The sequence below is a fragment of the Nannizzia gypsea genome, genomic scaffold (assembly GCF_000150975.2).
Source record: "Nannizzia gypsea CBS 118893 supercont1.10 genomic scaffold, whole genome shotgun sequence".
In the NCBI taxonomy this organism is placed as follows: Eukaryota; Fungi; Ascomycota; class Eurotiomycetes; order Onygenales; family Arthrodermataceae; genus Nannizzia; species Nannizzia gypsea.
Window position 1 is genome coordinate 501,878 of NW_003345192.1, and position 23,041 is coordinate 524,918.

The window sequence follows — 23,041 nt, forward strand, 5'->3', positions numbered from 1 at the left end:
GTCATTATAACTATACAACAATTTCAAGCTGCTCAAGAGATGATGAGAGATGAGAAGGAGATGAGGCTGGAAGATGGGGTAAATAGATAAACAGGGTCTTTTGAAACACGCAATCAAGATCTATTATTACCTAGCCGTCAAGGCTTAGGCGGTCATGTACTATATATATAAGGAGGTGAAGGGAATTATTTGCCGACGGCAGCATGGCAGTGTCGCTTACATCTACACTCAACCTGGGGTAGCGACAACGGCGAGCCAGGGTTAATGGCCCCACGATGAGATCTCTACGGCCGTTGACAGTGCGGCTCTTCTCGAGTTCGTGCAGCTGTGTCGGTATAAATATCCTCAGATGCCTTCTGTGGTAATGCAAATCGCTTCTGCGCCCCAGTGAAGAAGTATTGGCATATAATATTGACATCATGTTATATGGAGATACGAATTGAATTCGAAAAAATTCTTGTATGCTTGTAACTACCTAATATTTCAAAATAGCTCAAGTAAATAGCCACAGAAGCATATAACTAGGTGTGGGCCTAGGGGTAGTATGTATTATAAGAAAGAGATCAAGACAGCTCTGTACCTCGAGCACCAGCCTACTAGTAATAATAGAGATAACTAGCTAACCATCAGTCAAGCGAAAAATGACGGCGTGGAATAGCGGAGATATTAGATAGGAATAGGAATGCGTTCATCAATACACACACACACACACACACACACACATCTATATATGTATGTATGGATTCCCTCATGTGGATCGACCTGTGTACTCGTAGATAAGCCGTGGGAAGTTTGCAATCGATCTATAAATCAATAACCGTGATTCTATCTTAATATGCATATCTAACCAGTTTCCTTTCTAATAGGCAAACACGCGCGGGATCGCGGAATAATGCAGATGCGTCCGATATTTAGGTATCCCCTGAAGACACATCTTACTGTCAGATGCCATGCCTGCCACCGAAAATACTACCTTGACAGCTTGATGACCCCCACGATGGAGTCCCTTCGTGCTGTGTCCTCTAATGTCGTCATCCCGAGTGTCTCCGTTTCGTTCTGCTGATATTTTGGTAGAGCACGCCCGGTCAAGCCCCGATAGTTATCAAGACACCCCTTGCAAGCAAGGAGGGCTCTCTACTTCTATACAACCAAATAAGCAAATTTTTCTGGGCTCCAGATAGTTATGCTTTTGACACGTTTTTGAACGCGTTTTTATCCGTGGGGTGGCCATGTTCTCGGCCTAATGGAAGTAGCTAGACCTAGGCAGTTATCAGGGGCATCGAATATTGGAGACCTTGCAGCATACAGCACTCTCTTGAACGGGATGATCCATTAGCTCTGCGGGCTAGATGCCGTCCTGGCAGAGGAGAAGGCATCAATATATATGTTTCATGAATCTTAATGACCAGAATTTCCGGATGTCACTATCCTTGCTTTCAGCGTAACTACTTTATCAATTCCTTGACTTTGCGCTGGTGCAATAATGGAACTGATTTGCTCGTGTAGTTACAGAAACAAGAATGACGCTTTTGCACTACGCGTGAAGTTTTAATTCCGATGTATAAAACTGCCTGTTCTTAAAAGAGTTCACCTCCCTGCCTCGTCGCCATGGTTTAGTCAAATGCCCTGCAAAAAGGGAGGCCTGGGGAGAGGCACCCTGGCATCAACAAAAACAGGGGACCCTCCATCTACTTTCTTTTTCTGAGAGAGCGAGAGAGAGAGTTACGTCTCCCCAGTCTCTTTCTCTCGGCCATCTTGTTTCTTTTTCTTCGACGATTTCTCCAACAACCGTCTTTGGAGATAGTCACAGAGACAAAATGATGATCACCGGCCACGTTCTGATCCTACAAACCCCACGCCCGGAGGGAAGTTATGCTGCCTCTATCAAAGGTGATTGATGGCTCCATGGGGGTGAACACAGAATTATCGAAGACTCGAGCATATCAGGCGGACAGTGGAAGGGGAAAGAAAGGAAATAAAATACGTGAACTACGCGAATTGCCCTTGTGCTAACTTATCCCACTGACTAACTATGCAGTTAGCTACATAGTTAGATAAATATCCGCTCTTCCGGGTGACATAACTGTCGTATCTAACACTGCTCCCGGCCGTGGAGGATGAGGGCCTGGCACATAGCCGGCTATGCATAGTTACATAACTCTCCATAGCACATTACAGCGGCTAAACCAGATAAAAAGGAGCTCGTCGAAAGGGGTTGAAAGAGGCATGCGGAGTGCACACCGTGGTAACCTTCCAGGACCGGTGTTCTTACCTTACTGCCTGCTAATTATCACACCCGGCTTTCTAGGGTGGGTGGTGATCTTATGACAGCCTGTCCATCTCGCATAGAGAATCAAGCAAAAGGCCAAATAAGCTGATGTGGGTTGTCTGCTAGCAGCCTGTGCGTGTGGTAGATGATGCCATAATTACTTGAGCAATTGATTAAAAAGCACGATCGATAACCAGAATAGGGGGTGTTCGTTGGGCTGGATGCACCAGGAAATATTCTCCCCCTGTTTGGCTCGGATGCTTCTGGAGGATATACTTACTCTGTACATGCAGGTATGTAACTAAGAGTGAACAAGTCTGTCATCCCTACTTCAACGTGGCCCTGGTAACCATCACAGGTGGAATAAGCAACAATACGATCGCTCCTCGTATACATGTCGACCACCTTGGGGCGGAGAGGCTTTCCCTGAGGGCGCAAGATGCCACCGCAACAGGTTAATTAGTGGGAACGAGTTATCTGAGTAATTTGTCACACCTAGCCAGCTTCGACGGTCCATCTGGAACATCTGCCAGAAGGCTGCGGAAAAGGGGCGTTCTACCAACCGTGGTATGGCCGGCTCTGCGCTCGGGATCATCGATCAGCAGCAATCCATCAGCCAGGCTGCAGAGTCGCTTTGTACGTGACCAACCATGGCTGACGGTACCACAGCCTCTTTGCTCCCCTTACTCATCGGTAACTAGAGGATGAAACAAGAAGAGCCCCAGGTGTGTGAAGAAGGATGAGCCTCTTCTGCCACACGTATGACATATTGTAACTGACGACTTACTAGTCAACCGTTCCCCCGGTCGTGGGGGGATAGGCTGTGGGTTTCCTCTCCAGCGTGAAGGGGATAACTCACTTGATTGTCAACGACATAACTAGAGAGTTACCTAGTTATTTAACCTGTTTACTGATTAGCATCAGGACTGGGGATATCGGGGTGGCATCCGTAGGCCTGGCCACTGATGCCTAGTTATACGACGATCGAGATAAGTTAACTGACGGACTGGCAACCAATGCGTCGACAGCGTCAACATCCAAGCCTCCTCTTCATTGCTTTTTCTTTTCTTCCTGTTCTTTTGCTCGCTTTGCTTCTTCTGCCTGTCTTATCGTAACGACGTCAGGCATGGGCTCACGCACAAGTCGAGTTTTAAACTTATTAATGGCCTTCATGCAGACGAGCTTCATTCCTGGCTGATGGCTAAGACGTTGCCTTCTTGAAGGAATAATGTTTAATCCCGCTTGGCTCCATACAGCGCAGCACTGAAGACGAGTGGATGCAAGATGCAAGTGTGAGACCAGCCTTGGACCATAGTGATTGGTCTTGCACCTCCAAACCCTTGCTCTCTCTGCCTTTCTTTTCTCTTCGGTAGCGCTGCAGTGGAGAAGAGGGCTGGCATCCTTTTCCACTTCCCCGACCCAGCGCTCAACTTGGCCCGCATGGGGGAAGCCATCCAATGTTGTGGCCGCTGTACGGGATTAACACGCTCGGGATAGTTTAACTAACCAAGCTGCAAAAAGAACGAAGTCAAATTGACGTAGAGAAAGGTTTATCCATTTTCAATTTGAAAAAAAAAAAAATAGACACATGGTGCAGGGGTACTCAAAATCTTCCTTTCGTTGTGAAACTTTTGGCCCTCTGTGTCCGTCTCTGTCTCGAGAGCTGGAGCCAAAGCTGGACTAGGATTGCAAAAAGAGAGGTACAAATTCCAAATTCCCAGCAGGCGGGAGAGGATGCAGATGTGCTTAAGAGTGTTCAGTGGGGCTGTCAAAGATCCCTTGCCCATGCCAGCCTCTCACGGATCTCCTTTGGGGGGCTTAGGGGTGAGAAGGTGGGATACAAGTACATATATGAAGGCACGAGCTCTCTGGATTGCGCCGCGGAGCATCTATATCAAGGCTATCTCCCTCCCTTCCGTGGCCCCCTTTTCCGATCTATATATTCCGGCCTGGAGCACACGACGCTGATATCAGATTGATCACGCACACTGCCCATTAAGTGCCTCTTCCTGATCACTGATCCGAAGCCCAGATACTTGGTATATAACCACGCACAATGTCTAAACGCCCGAGACACATTGCTTGCCGCACTTGCCGGGAGCGCAAGATTCGCTGTGATGGACAGCAGCCATGCTCTAGATGCGCTGGACAGTCACAGTCGTGTGTCTATGCGACCCCGTCAAGCTCAGATGCCGGCAATTCTGACCTCACACAACAACTTCAAATGATGAACGACCGTCTCAGTAAGTTTTCTACGCCTGTTTATCATCCCGTAGTTCGTCTACTGACCGGAGCTCATCTACCCCTTGAGCAGGAAGAGCAGAAGCCCAGCTGGCAAACCAAGCATGCTGGGCCATCACTGAAGAACCCCTTGCTACTCCGGGCACTTATCCTTATACCAGTTGGCCTACCAATACCATTCAGAGTCCTATTCCTCTCAGCCCATCTTCCTACATGACATTGCCAATTGACATGGAATCCCCTCAGCCCGAGTGGGCTTTGGACGCCTTTGCCGGGCTTCCTGCTGTCACACAGCCTTCTTCCAGCTCGTCTACCTCCTCATCTTTCTCTATTCCTCACTCAAATTACGAAGATCGTATACTTTCACCACAAAACATGCAAAAACTGTAAGCTTACCTCCTTCCGTCCAGATTAGGCTTCGTTTGCTTACAAGAAAACAATTGACGACAGACAAGAAGCGTTCTTTCAATCACACAGCCACCTATTCCCAATGCTGGACCAATGGCGGAACCTCGCCAACCCAGTGGTGATCCAGTCAGAGCCATGGAAGAGCAGTATCTACTATGCCATCTGCACTCATGGAGCCCTGGTGTCCGGCAATGCTTCCCTCGAGGAAGCTTGCTACCACCGTGCCCGAAGGGAGCTTGAGCTATCAGACATGGGCGGGCCTGGGAGCCAATTCTTCAAGATTGAAACCCTACAAGCCTCGCTACTAATCGCCCTATACGAATTCAGGCGGTCATATCTACCACGAGCGTGGATCTCACATGCCCGATGTACCCGGCTTGTTCAGCTACTGGGCTTGCAGAAGCTCGACCGAGTTGCTGCTTCAGAAGAAGACGAGGCCGAGTTGGAAGAGAAGAGACTCACATTCTGGGCTACATACGTCTTTGACTGCTTAATAAATATATCTTTTGGAGGCTCATTGGCTTTCTCAGAGCGTGAGGTGAGATTAGCCCCATCCTTAGTTTACGAATTTCCTCTAATTATAGCGATAGATCTCTACGCGGTTTCCAAGATACATTCACCAGAGCCCGGATATACTTCCTACTCCGCAACCTTTCACACTTAGCCATCTCTTACAATCCCCCGACCTATCTCCAATGACACCTTATATGGCTACCATAATTCTTGTTACGACGTGGGCTAAGACCCTCAAGCATGCTCGAGATGCAGACAACTTTGAGCTGGAGGATCAGAACCGACACCAGTTCTGGGTCAGCCACCAGGCACTTGATGCTACCATAAACAAGGTAGAAGCGTGTCTTGGTGACCTTACTCAGTTCACCCTGCTTGCGGATCCAACTATTTCTTTTCTTAATGCCGCCAGGCATTCTGCAGCAATTTCACTTTATCAAACAGCCATCGCTGCGGCAGTACCGGCCAGGCTGCCAGTGGCTCTGATTGAATCCTGGCAACTGAGGTGTCAGAACTCAGCTATGGAAATAATAACTCTCTCAGGGGTAATGCTTGAAGGCAATCTACTTCACAATATCAAGCATTTTAACCCCTTTATCCTTTTATGTGAGTGCCTTTTACAGAATCAGGGGGTGAGATTGAAAACACTTATACTAACTAATATATCTTAGCCATATATACTGCCTGCGCATACCTGGCTCGAATTATCCGAACGGGCAGCCCTGACTCCAGGATCCTCGACCCAATTGAATCTACCCTCAGATCCTTTAATAGAACTGAGATCAAAACAGCTAATCCGACCCTTGATGTGTTCCTACCACGCATCTTCAAAGACATCGAAGACACCCGGGGATTTCCCGAGCCAATTATAGACCCATCGGTCTGGCTATTGAACCCAGGAGAATGAAAAAGAACTCCAACATGATTGATCTTTATATATAATGTTAAATGTTTTACGACCTTTTTTGCTTTCTATGCATAATGACACCTACCAGGAACTTCTTCGCCGTGACCCCTTTTTTACACTTATTATGACTTTCTCTTCTCCTACGCCCTCGCCATTCTGCCCGGTATCTCAACATCACTCCTTTCCGACCACTTCCTTTGCCGCTCCTTTTCTCTTCTTTTTCTTTTCCTTTACCTCAAGCATGTACTGTGATAGACGGGCACTCAGCTGGCGGGTTCCAAGAGGACAGCGTGTTTAGACTTGTATTTTCTCCTCTAGCTCCAAATTTGGAGACTCATGCCATATATTTTCTATTTATGTCTGACAATTAGTTAGTTGACTAGTTAGTTAGTTATGGAGCGAAAAAGCTTTTTATACGATTCTTTGGTTGCAAGAAAGGAGTTGGCTGTTTCTCAAGTGTTACCAACAGCTCAACTAGGCTTAAATATTGCTCTCTTGTCTTGCATTCTTCCTCTGCATTAGGTATTCACTCACTCTTCAAAGAACAGGAGGGCTAAACCAGTTACTTAACTAGTTAACTTAAGGGCTAGCCGAGACAGGGGGTGCGAATTTAGTCGCCAATTGCCCTGTTCCATCCAAGATTCGACTTCACCAGCTCCACGACTCAGCAGCAACTTTCCGGATACTCGCTCCAGCTGCGTCGCGGGTGCTTCCGCCGCATGGCTATCGTTGTCCATTGTGCTGATTAGCCACTTACCTAGTTAGTTAATGGTCAGATGCGGCAGCTTGGATTTGTGCATCCATCTACGGAGTAGTGATGCAGCTAAGCGCCCGACCCTGGGCGAACACAGCCAATTGGCCCCTAAAGATGCATGTTGGATATAGAGAGCCAATGGATTGTCCAGAAACGTGCTACAAGCAGCTGGTTTGCTCGACTCTGGAGGTGCCAGGGCCAATAACGGAGATTGATACGATGGAACGACGCAGTTAAGGGCGTTGGAGAGATCCTTGCAAAGCGGCCGCCAGCGCTCATTTTAAAGCAGAGACATCCCTCCTTGCATTCCCATCAACTCCTTTCATGTTTCTTGCGACAGGTGCTGCATGCGGTTCGCGATGGCGGCTGAGAGCGAGAAACATCCCTCCTGGGGGGTAAGCATCCTTCACGAACCAAAGGATGCCGTCTTTGAGTACGCCGATAGTTTCTTGCCCCTGCCCTCTACCAACCGGACTTGTTGCTGATGTTTTCGACAGCGTCGTGGCCGTTCACGGGCTCAATGGACACGCCTTCAACACCTGGACTCACAAGAAAACCGGGATTATGTGGCTGAAAGATCTGCTCCCAAAGGAGCTGCCAAATGCCAGAATTATGACCTATGGCTATCGCGCCAGGTTTGCAGATTTCACCGCTCACCAGGACATAAGAACGATTGCGGAGAATCTACTTCAACAGCTGTCAGGTCTAAGGCAAGATAATGTATGCTATCCCGATTTCATCATGCTGAAAATAGAGCCTGACGCCACGCCAGACATCCAAACGGCCCCTTGTTTTTGTTTGCCATAGCTTAGGAGGGATTGTCATTAAGAAGGTAGGAAGCCGGTCGGTAAATACCAAGGATCAGAGGACGTGTCTATCTAATTTGATTGTTATAACTAGGCCTTATCTCAAAGATCAACTGAGAAGTGCAACGAAGTGAAGGATGCAACATATGGCATTCTGTTTCTGGGTCAGTTTCAATACCCCCTACGCGGCCAGCAAAAGCGCCCTGAATTGACCGAAGAATAGCAACTCCACATAGTGGGAGCAGTCTCGCACGAAGTGGACGGACAATCTCTAACCTGATCCCGCGAATGTTTTCGTTCTCTGCGGGCAGAGAACTCGTAACATACCTCCACGAAGGCTCGGAAGTCCTCTCTGACATTACTCTTGATTTTATGCATCAAGTATCCAAATATAAAATTGTATCATGCTATGAAACAAGACCTATCAAAATCATGGGCATCCCAATACTCGTAAGTATACGTTAGCCATACAATGTCCTACGTTAGCCATACAATGTCCTACCATGCTAGCTGTTCATTTCTAATACAACCCCCCAGGTCGTTACTAAAGACTCTTCTCTCCTAAAAATACCAGGTGAAGAGATATTTGGAATGGACGCCCATCATCGGGATATATGCCGTTTCTCTGCAGCTGATGACCCGTTTTATCAAGCTATCGTGCCGTTCTTTATTGGATTCAGTAAAGGAATCGACAAACTGCTTATTCCACCTACGCCAGCGTCGAGCAGTGTGACGATCGAAACCGATACCCTTTTCGATGTGCCTTACGCACGATGCGTCGAGTTCCAGGGAAGAAAACAATTACTTGCTGATATAGAGCTATATTTTGGCGAACCTCACTCTGACCAGCAAAGGGTGTACGGGATATCAGGTCTCGGTATGCATATTATCCATGTTTTATGTTAATTCAACAAAGAACTGCCCTAGTTAACATCCCGTTAGGAGGCGCCGGTAAGACACAGACCGCTTTACATTACGCCTTTAAAAACAGATTCAAGTACAAGTCTGGAGTTGTCTTCTTTAATGCGACTTCAAACACGACGCTTATAGCCGATTTCCACCGAATACATGACCTTTTGCACAGGGGAAAGGCATCGAACAAGATAGACTACCTTAAGAGGTGGTTCTCCAAGCCAACAAGACGTGACTGGCTTTTGATATTTGATGGGTTTAGCGATCTCAACTCTGTGCAGATCAGAGATTTCTTCCCAAACACATCATGGGGCCATATCATTGTGACAAGTCGCGATCAATCTACGATAGGTCTTGTCAGCCCCTGTGGAACCATAATCACGCCCCTGGAAGAAGAGGCTGCCGTTAAACTCCTTCTGGGGAAAGCGGCAATTCTCAATCCTACCCGTGAGGACTACAAAGACGCCGCTGCAATGTCAGACATCTGGGCTGCCTTGCCTTGGCCGTGGACCAAGCCGGGGCGCTTATTCGGAGACGTCAAAAGTCTCTAAAGGACTATTATCGCCTTCTTCAGAACGAACAGAATGAGCTTCTGAAGATAAACCCAGGTATTGGGGTGCATGAGAAGACCGTCTCAACCGTATGGGAACTCAACTTTCGGCAGCTCGAGAACGATGCCCCAGGTGCCTCACTTCTCCTCCTACTCTTCTCTTTTCTCGAGGCTGCGCAAATACCTGAAACAATGCTTCAAAGGGCATGTTCGGATATGCAGATATGGTCTGAAAATGGCGGCGTTCGCGATATCTCCGCTGAGCGCGCTGGCATTGACTCTGAGATTATCTCCATGGTAAATAATGAGTTGAGATTTGATCAAGCTATTGAACAGCTGCTAGCATTTTCCTTAATACAAACCAGCATCACCGCCAGTGGACGGTCATTCTCAGTTCATCCACTTGTCCAGTCTTGTGCCTCTCATCGCGTCTCCATCGAGACACGGCAGAAATGGCAAGTCCAGGCCATAATTCTCGTTACCCACGTATTTCGAAAGCAAAGACTCTCAAGTGGTATTGCTGATCTAGGGGATACTGGGAACCAGATGTTCCCCCATATTCCTCGCGTGCTAAAGGAGTTCGAAACTCTGGACAAGACTTGCCCGCTTTATCCAAAGGCAAAACGAGCAATGTGTTTGTTGCTACTCGAAGGGTCCAAATTCAATGGTAATGTGTGGAGACAGGACACTATTGCCAAAGCCAAAGATCTGCTCGAAGGCCGCGATCCTGTATTAGAAGCGCGAGTTGCCCGGCGGGAAAGCACAATATTGCGCTTACATGGGAAAATAGGTGACTCCTATCGAGTGATTGAGAAATGCCTCTATCATGGTGCGTTTTCCGATGGCTTGGATATCAGCAAGAAGGCAAACGCCGAGAAAGGTAAATTAATAATTTCATATGCCGGCAGCTTGATTATGGAGAATCAGCTTGAACGGGCAAAGAAAGAGCTCGAATCATGGCAGCCAAAAGATCCAAATCACCCTTCATTGATGGAGTCATCTGTGCTGAGCGATAGGAACGTTTCCCTGGGGAGACTGCTCAAAAATCAAGGATTCTTCAGCGAAGCCTTACCATACTTTGAGCGGATATTTCACGATATAAGAAGCGAGCAGTGCAATGGAAACCCGATATGGCAGATGAATGCCTTGGCTAATCTAACAGACTTATACCTGGAAGTGAGACGCCCTGATGATGCTGAAGCAACGCTTAGAGAAACGATGAAGATAATGTACTCTCGTGGATGGCAGAGATACTCCATAATAAGGAGACTACAGCTCTCTCTGGCCGAAAGCTTTATTATGCGTGCCATGTTCCAGACGGCCGAAGAGTGTCTTATACGACTGATCCCGATTCTCGAAGGGATTGAAGACCCAAACATGAATCAAAAGACGGAGCATTTCCGAGCCTGGTCTGGGCTCGCAAGAGTATCCCATCTCCAGGGCCACTGGGAGCAGGCCATAACCCGTTGGAAAACGACCATAAAGGTGGTCGAAAAGAGCGGTTGGTCCAAGAAGTTCAGCCATGGTGTTATGCTACAGTCTCTTGCCCACGCTCAATTCCAGGCAGATGAGGTCACAGAGAGCCGGACGACGCTTCAGCTAGCTATGCAGAGCCTTGCAGCTGAAAAAAGGAAATATTGGATTGTTGGCCTAGGCTCCTACTGGTTTGACTATATCCAGGCGCCTTTGGGGCAAATTGGCCAAAGCAAAGTTATTATCGAGCCAGATGCTTATAGCGAAAAAGAGGAACAGAGTCGGGAAAGGCTCATTGCTGATCTTTTCGGGTCTTGAATGGTATTGCAGATGTTAGGCTTAGATTAATTTTTTCATATTTGGTTCATTCAGCAATTGCTTCCTTTCATTATATCACCAGCGTTGTCTAATCACTTTTTGCTCCTTAATATAAATATCGTAACCGCTTTCTGAGTAACTCCTATTATTATATTTTATGCATATGGATAAGAATATAAAAATATTTTGTTGTAGAAACTTCGTTTTTTATTCGTTGGTAAGGGTTGGATCGCCCATCGAAATTCATAGTGTCTCCCAGCCTCCGTTGTTGACCTCGGACTCCAGCTTTCTACTCACAGCTGAAGGCACACTGTGAGACAACCACATATCTCGCAGAAGACGGTCATATCGCTTTTGATTGAGCATCAGCCGTCTGCGGTGTCTGAAGCCAGGGTCAACTTCCCCATGAACATCCAGGTAAGGAGCAAATCTCCAGCATCCATTGCCGTTGTGTAAGAGTACCACTGCGCATTTGCGAATGTTTATAAATATTCCAGCATTCCTCCCGCACCTAAGTTTGTTAAAATGTGTTCAATTACAGTACATATATATGGAGTAACGAGGTCTAAGGGGCTACTCACTTTGCAAGATGACGGTTACAGCCGCCCAGTCGTGTATTTACCATGCAGCAGCTAGCTTGAGCGCAAAAAATTTCACCACAGCAAAGGCATATGGTAGCATCGGTTAACTCCTTCCCAGTGGTCATGCAAGTTCGCTGGGTGGCTTCTTCTAACAAGGAATCAAAGTAATAAGGAAGACCAACAAGCTCAAAGATTGCTGGATGCATCAGAGAAAGGCGTGGTAGTGGAGTGCCAGCGGCTTTAGCCTCATGTTTCGAAATACAGAAGTGTTCCATCCACCCGCATACGATCGCGGACAGTGGGTTCCCATCCTCGGCAGAGGATAACCTGTCAAATATTACGGGTATCTTTGGCAGCTGTAGAAGCTCACAGAGACGATCAGCCTCTGACATGTCCGAATGATCCGTGCCCCAAGCGGAGAAGTCAACGCCATGCCTAACGTTAAGTAGTATCACTGTTTTGCGTAAGAAAGGAAGAATGTACTTCGGGACCACTTCGTAGCAGCCTCTGAGCCGGTATTTGGGTATATAGTTCCTATCAATCCCATCTAGCAGCACTTGCAGGGCTGGATCCGCCACAAATGAGGCACAGGACCGATAGGCAGATATAACCCACATAATAAAATCCTTCACTACCGAGTATTCGGCGGGAGTGGTGTGATCTTCCGCAGGCTGATCCATATTTGCCTTCAACCCTTGGGGTGTAAGAAGATAAGCCAGCACCACCTTGACGATCTCGGCAGTGTAGCAAAGTTCAACGTAGTTCATAATATCCATGTCTAGAGCGGGGTTCATGCAGAGAGAGATTTCGGCTAAGAAGACAAAAGTATCAGTGGAAAGAAGCGGCTCAATATCCATAGAATCGCGGGCAAGATTGGATATTCCTGCATTTGAGAGCTGGGGGGAGCCAAAGAAGAGCTGAAGGATCTTTCTTCGATGCATGTCCCGAATTTCATGGACTGGCTTCAAAGGGAAATGGAAGTGCAAGTGGCCCAACGAGGTGTACGCTAGAGCGGTATCACAAAGAATTCGTAGATGTGTCAACGAAGTCTCTGATATTCCATCTACCAGAGTTTCTCCAGGGTTGGTTTCTACGCCGCGCTGAGCAATTTCAACAGAGGCTATTGAATAGGCAAATGTTTTGAACAGAGAGTCAAGGTACACTAAATCTGAAGGGAGAAGACGGCTAGACGGGTATTCATAGCGCGAAGGTATACGATTCAATCGGATTGTTTCCCGGAGTCTCAAATAGACGGTAGCAAGCTCTGAAAATGGAGTAACATCGGCGGGCGTTTCTTCATCATCTGAAGCTCTCGGCGGACGAAGCAATTCTGCAATTAACGCGCGACGGGCCTGAAGAGCTGCGGGGTCATCTGGTGGAGTTTGAACGGGCCTATCGTCTCCTTCGGATACCTGATCATCGGAGTGATCTCCAAAATCCCCCATATGATGGCCAACATTTTTCTGAGGTGTAAACCCCCGGGATCCTCCCGTCTTAGTCAACAAAAAGTCATCCGCATGGCGGGAGAGAGATGGTGTCAAAGTCAATGACAAGTACTCGGAGAAAAATGTTTCATACCCAGGAACAAAGTCCGTTTCAGTCTCCTTTGGCAGGGCGTATCTGCTAAACATTTTGAGCATCCCGTCTAGCTTATCGTACATAAACTCGCGAAAGCTTGTTTCTCGGCTGGTTACTCCGGGGTATGCCATCTGCTGCCCTCTCCATATAATGGGGAGAAAAGCATTTCCTAATGCTTTGCAGAGCGGACAGACGAATTCGTTTAGGCTAAGGTTTTCTGGGTGATTCCGAGCTACCTGCTGGTTGTGTCGTCGCCTTGTGGCCGCATAATATGTCTCGAAACATTTGTAATGCATAATGTGACCACATCCTGTGGAAATTGGGCCTTGTTTGTGAAGCTCTGCCGGGAATCCTTTCCCTAATCCTTGTTTTGTTGATATTATTAGCTCTCCCTTTGAATCCAGCTGGCGAACACGCTCGAAATTCTCGCTAGCGACTCCAAACGGGCGGATGGACTCAGCAGACCTATCAAGGGATGATGGTGTGGTGATGACCTCTTTCACGAAATCCTGGTCTTTCAAATCGGTCTCGCGGAAGATAGAACTCTCGGTGATAAGAGCAAATGTCCCGTAGAGCTTCGACTCGTTGGTATCTTCCTGGCATAATATACAGTTCCCAGAAGGATACTTGCGAATCTCCTCTCCTGAGAATCGTGGTGACTCTTCAGTCTCATCAAGTTCATTTTCACCCCAGTCGAAGTTTTCCTGGCTCTTCAAGAAATCCTGTCGTTGTTGCTGGAATTGGGCCATAATCTTCGCCTGCCGTTCGAGAGCCCGTTTCTTCTTTTGCTCCGCCTCATTGTCTGACACAGGAGTCGAAGACGACGGATATATGTTGCCATATGGGAAGACAAGGTCATTTGAAGTTGAAGAGTATAATTTTGGATTATTCTTCCAAAGACCCTTCAGTATATGTCGGATTTTGGGCGCACAGGATTCAAAGGTCGAGACTTCTGACAACTTTTGAAAGAGCCCAATGATGGTCAAATCCCCAAGTTGTGTTGACTTAGCTCTCGTGAGTGCGTGGTACGTGAATGTTTGTTTGTCCGCCTCAGGGTTCTCCTCGTCTGCTTCAGGATCCTCCAAGACAGCAAGGAGAGTTAAATGGAGGACCGTCTGGAGGAAGGGTTCAATCCGCGTCAACTGGATGGTGGGTGTGCTTATTTTGAACATAAGGCAGTACTCTAAGAACTGATGTATGACCTGGGCAAACAAGGGGGTTCGAGTAAACTTAGTATATCCAGTAAATAATCCAGGAGGAACTGGCTCGAGCTTAGGCTCAAAAATGGATTCCTGGACACTCTTTCCAGTCGACTTGGCTTTCCATTGTTTGAATATATTCTCAGCTTCATCCCGCTGGTTTCTACTGTATTGAGTAGAGTAGGGATCTACCAAGCCGATGTATTGCGGCTTCAGTTCAAAAGTTCCAGTGTCATTGAGCCCATCTGGCGGTCGAAACGTGGCGACTTCATCAAGAATCTGTTGGAAATCTCTAGACTCAACGACCTCATCTCTTATCCTGGCACTAAGGTCAGTGTAAGCCAACGGCTTGAAGCAAAGAGTGTGTGCGATGTCTCTTCTAATGACATGGTGCTGGATCGCAGAGTCGTCTTCTCCAGTTGAGAACGAAGTCCGCTCAGATATCAGTATAATCAGCAGATGCATGAATTCATCAGCAACATCCACATGCTGGCCTTCATCATAGCCAGGCCGATCCACACATCCTCCTTTCATCCATTCCAGTATCCCGTATCTCTCACATAGGGTTGCAAGAACACGGCTTGGATCGCAGATTGCCATGGCGGCCTGGATCAAGAAAATATCTCGACAGTATGCAACATCCCGTGAAATCACGGCACGATACTGCCCCATTTGATGCCTGAGACTCATGCCGTTCCTAACCCACATTCCAGCCTTCATCTGAGCAAGCCAGGCACATACTCTTATGGGGAAGTCGAACATCGCTAGGATGACGTCTTCTGGATCGAGGGCATTTGATGGAGTAACAGGGTACTTGTCTTTAATCAAGATGACCGCCCGGTCTAAAAGCTCTCGCACCCATTCCTTCGGCTTGTTCCTGGCACACTCCAGTAGCCAAGAAAGGATATAGTGAAGGGCATGGTGGAAACTCAGAGCTCCTCGCTCAACGACGAAGTCGACGACAGTATGGCGTCCACATTGATTAAACGCATCAATCTCAAACTCAAGGTATGGCACTGTTTTAAATCTCACTGGCTCCTTTATTTCGGCCTGGACGAACCGTTTTCTTTCCAGACCCATTGAGTTAACCATTGTTGCCAGGGAGGACTGAACAATTGCATCCGCAAGGTTGTTCTCTCCCTCCGCAAGATTATTTGGACGGAAAGCTTCACAGAATATTCTGCATAGTCTTGTCACTTCTCTCATGAGGATGGAAGCTCCTATCCATGCATCTGTTTCATACTCCAAATGTTCGCCAACTGCTCGAACATTAGGACAGATACCCTGTGTAAGCTTCACTAGATCCATAAACTGCAAAAGGTACTGCTTCTCCGTCCTTAGGTATCTCTGGATGTGCTCGGAGGCAAGGATATAGCGTAGGTCTAGGAAGAAATGATAAAGTCTTCGATTTGTGATTGACCCTGAGTCCATTGCAAGTGTGGCTGTAGGACTAACATCGTGAGGCTCACCAACTTGTCTTGTGGTGAGGAACGTGTAAAGAATAGCCATTATGCTGGTGAGGAAATTTCCACGCTCAACAACTTCCTTTGTGATAGACGGGGTCGTAAATAGCTGCAGCGAGAGTTTGATAATAGAATGATCCGGCTCTCTGTCTGCAATGAGGTATAGTTGGGCCAAAGCAGTATAGAGAGCGGAGAATCGAAGGCCAAGGACTCTCTTGAACTCGGGGACATTGACAACGGTTGCGAGATACAGCTCCCGAACATCAGTGCGTGTCTTTTTCCATAGTCGCAAGTCATACAATATGAGCCAATCCAGCCGTGTCCGTTGTTGTAGGTCTTCATGTGGCAAATTTCTCCTTTCATGGAATAGACGAGGTTTCTCCTCCCAATGAGGTAATGATGCAGAGGTTGCCTTCTGCTTGACTCCGGGAGTCTTTGGTATAGTTACTGGCTTCCTGGAGAACTGCGGGTCATCAGTTACTGGCAGGATTACCAAGGGGTCACCACCATCTCCCGGCGGAGGCTGCGCTGGCGGCGGAGGCGGTGGCGGAGGTTGCGGCGGAAGGCCAAATTCTGCAGCTTCATTGTCTACTTGTGCCTCCATGTCAAGATCGTCCTCATCGGGGTTTTCTGGGTCATCTTCAAGAACATGCTGGACATGCACATCTAGTTGCACCTGATCGACCTCTGCATCGTCCATATCCTCGTCATCATCATCGTCAGCGGCGCGAGTAGCACCGTCTTCTGTATCTTCCATCTCGGCGTCAGTCAAGTCAACTGTTTCTGCGGCAAGCATTTCAGCCTGTGCAATTTGGACGGAACGATAAATACGACCATCATCTAGACTCTGATCGTCGATTCCCTTGCTGCCAATTCCGGCATTTGAAGCAGCGCTTCCAGGATGCCACGGCTGAAGCAGCTGCTCACATATCATGAGCCTTAGTAACGAGCCATCCTCGCCGACACTGCAACCAGATATGTCAGAGAGCCAGTCAATAATAGTGGCACACATCTGCTCCCGGAAAGTGTCCCTGGCAGATCGGACAGTCACAGTGACTCGGATCTGCTCTATGATCCTGGAGACTTCAAGCAGCCGTGTGAGATTCTTCGAGTATTTGACCACACTACGCCCAATCTCATCCGATTCATTTGCCTTTTGGAGCCCGAATCTTTCCCTTTCTCGGCACGCTCTGGCTACCTGGTTTGTGACCTCGTTGATGGTGTGTTTCTCGTCATTCCAGAGCACAAGAGCAAACTCTGGCTCACTTTCCTCAGGGTCACTGGCATGATACCAGTCCCCAGACAGCCTGGACACAACCTCGTCCTGCCTGATTCCGGCCTCTGTCTTGGGTAGCCGTAGCTGTTCCGGAGAGCAGGATATGACATCACAGAAGTAGTCAAGCACTCGGGCCATGGTCATTCTAATGTAGGCAACCAGCATCTCAGGAACTGGATTCTCATCCTTCTTATCCTTATTCTTCTTGTTCTTGTCATCGGTTTCAAGCGCAGTGTGGATGGCACAGTTGACCGGTATCCGGAAGGCTTCTTCGTCCCCGCAGTCACAGCATCCAGAGTGACCGCTCGAGACGAAGAACGCATATTTATGCCCGGTGTGATCAGAGGCGTTAAAGCATCGGTTGCACAGACAGCAGGTTTCATCTACTGAACAGGTAATGCAATGGTATGCCGCGTCGCCGGACTTGAAAGTGTGCCCGCAACGTTTGCCGCGAGCTGCCTCGGAGTATTCCGCTCCAGCCTCCAGGCCCTGGGCCTTCGACAAGTTCCAGCAGCTATTTCCGGGTCCTTCAGGGAAAAGTAATCGTAGGAACTCATCGTTATAACCCGTAAGACAGCGAAAGAGGAGCTCTATAAGCTCCCTTCTAGCCTTATCATCGTATCTATTGCCGTACCGCGCTGGAAATCCCACCAGCGCCTGGCCAAGCGACTTTTCAACGTCCGCAAGGGATCGAGGCATTATCTCCGCCGTACGCCTAGCTTACTCATATGTGCGTACAAGCCGATGAGAATGTAGCAAAAAGCTCGCCGATACCGTTGTTTGGGGTTGATACGTGGTTGTCACAAGTTGTATGTATATACCTAGAGGGGAAGACAGGTTAGACTGAGATATGCCGCCAGCAAAGGGGAGACTTACCGGTACAAAGCAGCCAGTGAACAAACGGTTGACGCTATTTCTCCAGCCTTTATGTCTTGCTCTTGTCTTCTTTTCCTTTGTCCTGGCTGGAGAGACAGAGAAAATGGCTTTTCGGCGAGAGTTTTCTGATGTTTGTTGCTAGCAAGAAGCTCGTCTGACTAAGATGGCGATGCTGGGGAAGTTGAGGCCAGTCACCACTTGAGCATTACAACACTGGGGCCATTAGATTATTCCTCTTACGTCTCTATTTACTTGGAGGTTGCTCTCTGGTTAGTGTCTAGTGAGGCGAAAGTTTCACCTGTACATCGGTTGAGCTGTGTAAGTCAGTAGACAACGAGTGCTTGGTAGCAGTACGGGAATCGGCCGTGACAGTGATGTCAACAGCTGAATATACGACAGAATAAAGCGCCGACAAGGTCGTAGGTAGAGTGAAGCTGGATGTGAACTGAAGTCGCCTAGATTCAGGATGAAGGGTGAGATACAATTCCGTTCACCATCCTCAGGATAGACAGCACTAATGGAGGGAAGCGTTCAATATCAACTATTGAGTATTGAGTATTTATTCTGGGAAATCCCACCGATTCGAACTTGTCAAAATAAATGGTATTGAAACATCTTTGTTCTTCTATTCCTTAAACAATTATTTGTACAGCTGCATCGGCCGGTAGTTTCGTCTATATCGGGCACCACACGTCGAATGCGTCTACTCTTCTTCCTTATTGATATATCGGTGCTTGATATCCTTCCATTGTCGCTAAAGAGATAATTAGCCGGTTGGTATGGAAAAAAGGGCTGGGAAATCCACGGGGGAGAAGGGAGGCGTACGCCGTTGTTTATGCAGTCCCAGACTTTAGTAGAGACGGTGTCGAAGGCCCTATACAATATATCAGACTAAGCGCAAAAAAAAGATCAAGTCTCAGGCGTATCTGCATCCCGATTATCAGTAGTAGAAGGACGTACATCTCAAAGCCGAAAGCGCCGACGAAAATGGTGCTCAGCATCATGCCATTTCGCCTAATAAAGGTGCTGCGAGCGTAACAATATCAGTGGAACAGCCACAATCTAGGTCCATTAGACTGCTAATCGGTTCTTACTTGTAGATAGAGGTTGCGATCTAGAGAAACACCCAATCGTGTCAGCATTAAGTCGGTCCCTCTTGACATGTCCCTTAGAATAATACTTACACCAGCCATTGTGAAATGAGATTGACTGTGAATCTGGAGCAAAACAGATAGAGGCTGCGACGTTTCACTAAGTGACTGCTCGGTGGACTGCTCAGTGTACTCAGCGAGATGTTTGTCCGAAGATGAAGGAAAAGCTGAAGTTGTTCGTTTCGTTTCTTTCGTGAAGTTCGAAGTTGAAGTTTTGGACTTGGTAAATGGCGAACGCTGATTGGTCAGCGGCTTCTTTTTATCGATCTTCAACTTCACGTTGAAAAAAGGTAGAAAAACATCTAGCAAGAAGACACAACGAAGGACGAAAAAAAGAGGAGAAAACAGCCTGAAAAGGGAGTCTGGAGAGACGCTTGGTAGTCTGCTAGACGGCTGGAAGAGTTACACAAAGGGGTTCGACGAGAAACTACGGGACGGCATGGCTGCCAACGAGACCAAGATATCAGGCATCACCACCAACGCCCTCACTGGCGAGCGCCATATACCAGCGTCAGTCCGAGCTGATGGCTCCCAGAGGCGGGAAATACGAATTAGACCGGGATATAGTCCACCGGAGGACGTGGAACTGTATAGAAACCGTGCTGCCGCTTCGTGGAAGAATCGTGGCAAGGCAGGCATACCCGGGGCAGAGCCAGCAGTGAACGAGGACACGGCTTCGTCAACGAAGAATCCAAAGAAGAAAGACGCTAAAAGCAAAGTCAAGGCGAGCAGCGAGGGTGTGTCTCAGAAAATAGGCAAAGGCACGGCTCTGGACAAGGACAACTGGAGGCTGGCGGCCAGTAAAAACACAGCCGGCGGGCCGAAGCAAAAGGAAGAGCCCGAAGTTGACCCTGAGGTTGAACGAGAAAAGAAGGCCCGAAACCTGAAGAAGAAACTGAAGCAAGCTCGGGAGCTGCGAGATAAGAAGGACAAGGGCGAAAGCCTTCTACCCGAGCAACTGGAAAAGATCATCAGAATCAACGAGCTGGTGCGGCAGCTGGAGTCCCTCGGCATCGAAGCTGATGACGAGAAGAAAGTTGACCCAGCCGAATCCAAGTGAGAGGCTGAAGGACGAAAGCTGCTACCGCAGCTTAGCACAGTTCTACTCACGCATATCACGACAGCTTTTATGATGGGATGAATATATTTTCACTCTTACATTATTATTTCCAGACCTACCACCGGCTGACATTCGACACATTTCCTCCAAGGGGCCCAATGGATGCATAAACCCGATTATCTTCCCTCCTTGAGAGGCAGTAGTCTCTCCACACCTTATCTCCAGGCGGAAAGCCGTTAGAAGGGCAGAAGAAGTCAGACGGTGATAGAGAGAAATGACATCGCCTCGTTCAAGACGAGTCAGTAGTGAAATCTACCTTGCGCAACTTTTCAAAGCAGGTAAAGGACGACATATGAGGTACATATCAAGGGAAACGATGTATTACAGGCAAATGAACTCGCATTAGCTGTACCCTAGTTCCCTTCTAATATTCTCCTGTATATTTATCCCTTGGTATAGTTCTATTTCTATATTACAAATAAGAGCCATAATATATAGAGGCCAGGAGAGGAGAGGTTACCGCCTATAGGATGGCAGCGCTCACTCCCTGCATGGGATTCACGTAGACTTCTAGTCCAGTCTCCTCAGTTCTTCCGTCACACAGAGCGGTGGCTATGGCTCGTCCGGCAGCGATGCCATCATTCACCCCCACGCCCGTATACCAAGCGCCAGCAACCTTAAGCCGAGAGTCATACTCCCGACATAGCGATTCATGTAAATCCTCCATCCTATCACAATGTCCAACAGCGTATTGCGGTATTGCCTTGTACTGTAGTTTGGCTATGGCAGCAACTGGCTCGTCAGTAATCCCCAGATGGCGAGCGAGCACCGATTTCGCCATAGCAATGCCCTCCTGCTGTCCCGGAAGATCAGATTCGTTCCATCCATCCCACCAGTGGCCGCCTATCATGACCGCTAACTTTGTTCCGTCAGCACTGTCCTGACCACGAACTGCCTGAGTTGCGAACATCACGCCCAGTGCTCGCTCCGGGTTCTGTTCTATAGGCACAGATCGAGGTATCAGGTATCCGAAACCATGCATGGGAATGAGATTAGGGTTTTTATAGAAGAGATTGACCACCATGACGCTGACAGCATAGTCGTTCGCTGCTAGCATCCTTGAAGTGGCAGTGGGAGGCGTGCAGCTTCCTGGCCCACGTAACTGGTCTGCCAGCACCGTGGACGGAGTGGTGGAGATAACATAATCATATCTTGCCTGCGGCTTGTTTGCGGCCGAAGATATCTTTATCAGAGTTAGCTATGCAATTATATGCACCTGTACAAATTAGACGTATTAACGAGATTGTGAACTTACAACCATGGATCCCTTGGGCTTATCATACTGAATATGAGTTATTGCGGCGTCCCTCACAACCTCAACGTTAGGAAGCTTTTCCAGTCTCTGGGATAGAGCTGACACAAGGGAACGCATTCCACCTTTGAAGGACAAGATAGAAGCTCCGCCAAACAACTGGCTCATCCGCGTGTTGAACTCCGACGAGTATTCGCGCCTTATAGCTCTCACGACCTCTAGCTTGTTGTGGTTATAGAGGACCAACTTGTCCCCCGACATTTGCCGATCCATAACTTCTACATAGATGCCATGGGGGCCAGTTTCGAGGTCCCATAGCATGGGCATAGTAGCTTTCATGCTCAGTTTGTCGATATCACCGGCATAGATTCCGTGCATAAGCGCAGAGACGAAATGATCCGTCGTGGCTCTACCAAATTTCCTGAGGTGGAAGTCTGCGATCGATTCATCACGAATCTTCAGGTCCCGACGCTCCCTAAACGGCTCCCCTAATAGGTCTCTTAGAAGGCCCTTGAATGCTGGCTCGCTTCCATTCTGTAGCAGGTTCCATATTACACTGAGAGGGGATGAGCCGGGGCGTGGCATGGGGACTCGAACGAGGTGATCCGGGTAGTAGATATATCGGTTCAGGTAAGCAGGGCTATCGGCCCTTGTTTGCAGTACCAATTCGAGCATCTCCAATCTAATTATCTAGGCAGACTATGTCAGTGATTGCTGCTCGCGGGGATAGGGAAGATAACACACCAGCTCAATCGTGGCCATCGCGTTATACAAACCGCACTGTAGTGTCCGCGGGCCGTGCTCGAAGACGACGTTGCCGTCGCCCGTGTCGACTATGTCTGACTGCATCCATCCTCCCAGCTTGTTTGATTTCTCGTACAGAGTAACCTGGGTTTTCGGCTGGCTGGCCAGGTGGAAGGCCGTCGTCAGGCCAGTAATTCCACCACCGACCACTGCAATCTGTTTACCTTGTCCTTGCTGACCGGCCGTGCTGGAGGCCCGAAGCTGCTGCTGTTGTCTCTGCCACTGCCACTGCGACAGAGGTAAGACTCCTTTGCTTGCGCATTGCCGGCGCAGGATGGAGGTTCGTGGCTGACACAGGCAGCTCTCGCTGACCAGGCCCGGCCAGCGCCGCGTGGCCATCGTGCGTCAGTTTCTTTAGTTTTTTCACTGTTCCAAGCCCAATTGCTAAGCCAATTCCATAATGCAGTTTATTCGGGAGTTATCGCCGTAGTTGTGGTTGTCCTTCACCTCGCGTGAGGTTGGTTGAAGCTATCAATTTTCTATGTGTGTTGACAGAGAGTTAACCAAATGTCAGCTCACCACGGAGTAACTAATTAAGCTCACTAGTTAAATAACTGGTCGAATTTGCTACAAAGAAGACAACGAGCATTTGG

The 23,041-nt window shown here is 48.2% G+C and overlaps 6 protein-coding genes across 6 annotated transcripts; 3 read left to right on the forward strand and 3 right to left on the reverse strand.

Moving 5' to 3' along the window:
* Positions 1–4,325: 4,325 nt before the first annotated feature.
* On the forward strand, positions 4,326–6,335 carry MGYG_08792 (hypothetical protein; the record flags this gene model as incomplete). The annotated part of the gene is made up of 5 exons (XM_003169199.1): positions 4,326–4,512; positions 4,584–4,896; positions 4,961–5,456; positions 5,509–6,034; positions 6,100–6,335. 5 exons carry the CDS (start codon positions 4,326–4,328, stop codon positions 6,333–6,335), a joined length of 1,758 nt encoding a protein of 585 aa, XP_003169247.1.
* Positions 6,336–7,448: 1,113 nt separating this feature from the next.
* On the forward strand, positions 7,449–11,148 carry MGYG_08793 (LipA and NB-ARC domain-containing protein; the record flags this gene model as incomplete). Its single annotated transcript, XM_003169200.1, has 7 exons — positions 7,449–7,522; positions 7,587–7,809; positions 7,990–8,059; positions 8,119–8,345; positions 8,433–8,772; positions 8,838–9,254; positions 9,416–11,148. 7 exons carry the CDS (start codon positions 7,449–7,451, stop codon positions 11,146–11,148), a joined length of 3,084 nt encoding a protein of 1,027 aa, XP_003169248.1.
* Positions 11,149–11,391: 243 nt separating this feature from the next.
* Positions 11,392–17,944, reverse strand: MGYG_08794 (E3 ubiquitin-protein ligase ubr1; the record flags this gene model as incomplete). Its single annotated transcript, XM_003169201.1, has 2 exons — positions 11,392–11,659; positions 11,730–17,944. 2 exons carry the CDS (start codon positions 17,942–17,944, stop codon positions 11,392–11,394), a joined length of 6,483 nt encoding a protein of 2,160 aa, XP_003169249.1.
* Positions 17,945–18,718: 774 nt separating this feature from the next.
* On the reverse strand, positions 18,719–19,314 carry MGYG_08795 (hypothetical protein; the record flags this gene model as incomplete). The annotated part of the gene is made up of 5 exons (XM_003169202.1): positions 18,719–18,875; positions 18,947–18,995; positions 19,082–19,147; positions 19,216–19,235; positions 19,306–19,314. The coding sequence occupies 5 exons, from the start codon at positions 19,312–19,314 to the stop codon at positions 18,825–18,827; spliced, it is 195 nt and encodes a 64-aa protein (XP_003169250.1). The 3' UTR covers positions 18,719–18,824.
* Positions 19,315–19,711: 397 nt separating this feature from the next.
* Positions 19,712–20,332, forward strand: MGYG_08796 (hypothetical protein; the record flags this gene model as incomplete). The annotated part of the gene is made up of 1 exon (XM_003169203.1): positions 19,712–20,332. The coding sequence occupies one exon, from the start codon at positions 19,712–19,714 to the stop codon at positions 20,330–20,332; it is 621 nt and encodes a 206-aa protein (XP_003169251.1).
* Positions 20,333–20,855: 523 nt separating this feature from the next.
* MGYG_08797 (protoporphyrinogen oxidase) lies at positions 20,856–22,787 on the reverse strand (the record flags this gene model as incomplete). The annotated part of the gene is made up of 3 exons (XM_003169204.1): positions 20,856–21,575; positions 21,648–22,334; positions 22,389–22,787. The coding sequence occupies 3 exons, from the start codon at positions 22,785–22,787 to the stop codon at positions 20,856–20,858; spliced, it is 1,806 nt and encodes a 601-aa protein (XP_003169252.1).
* Between the last annotated feature and the right edge of the window lie 254 nt (positions 22,788–23,041).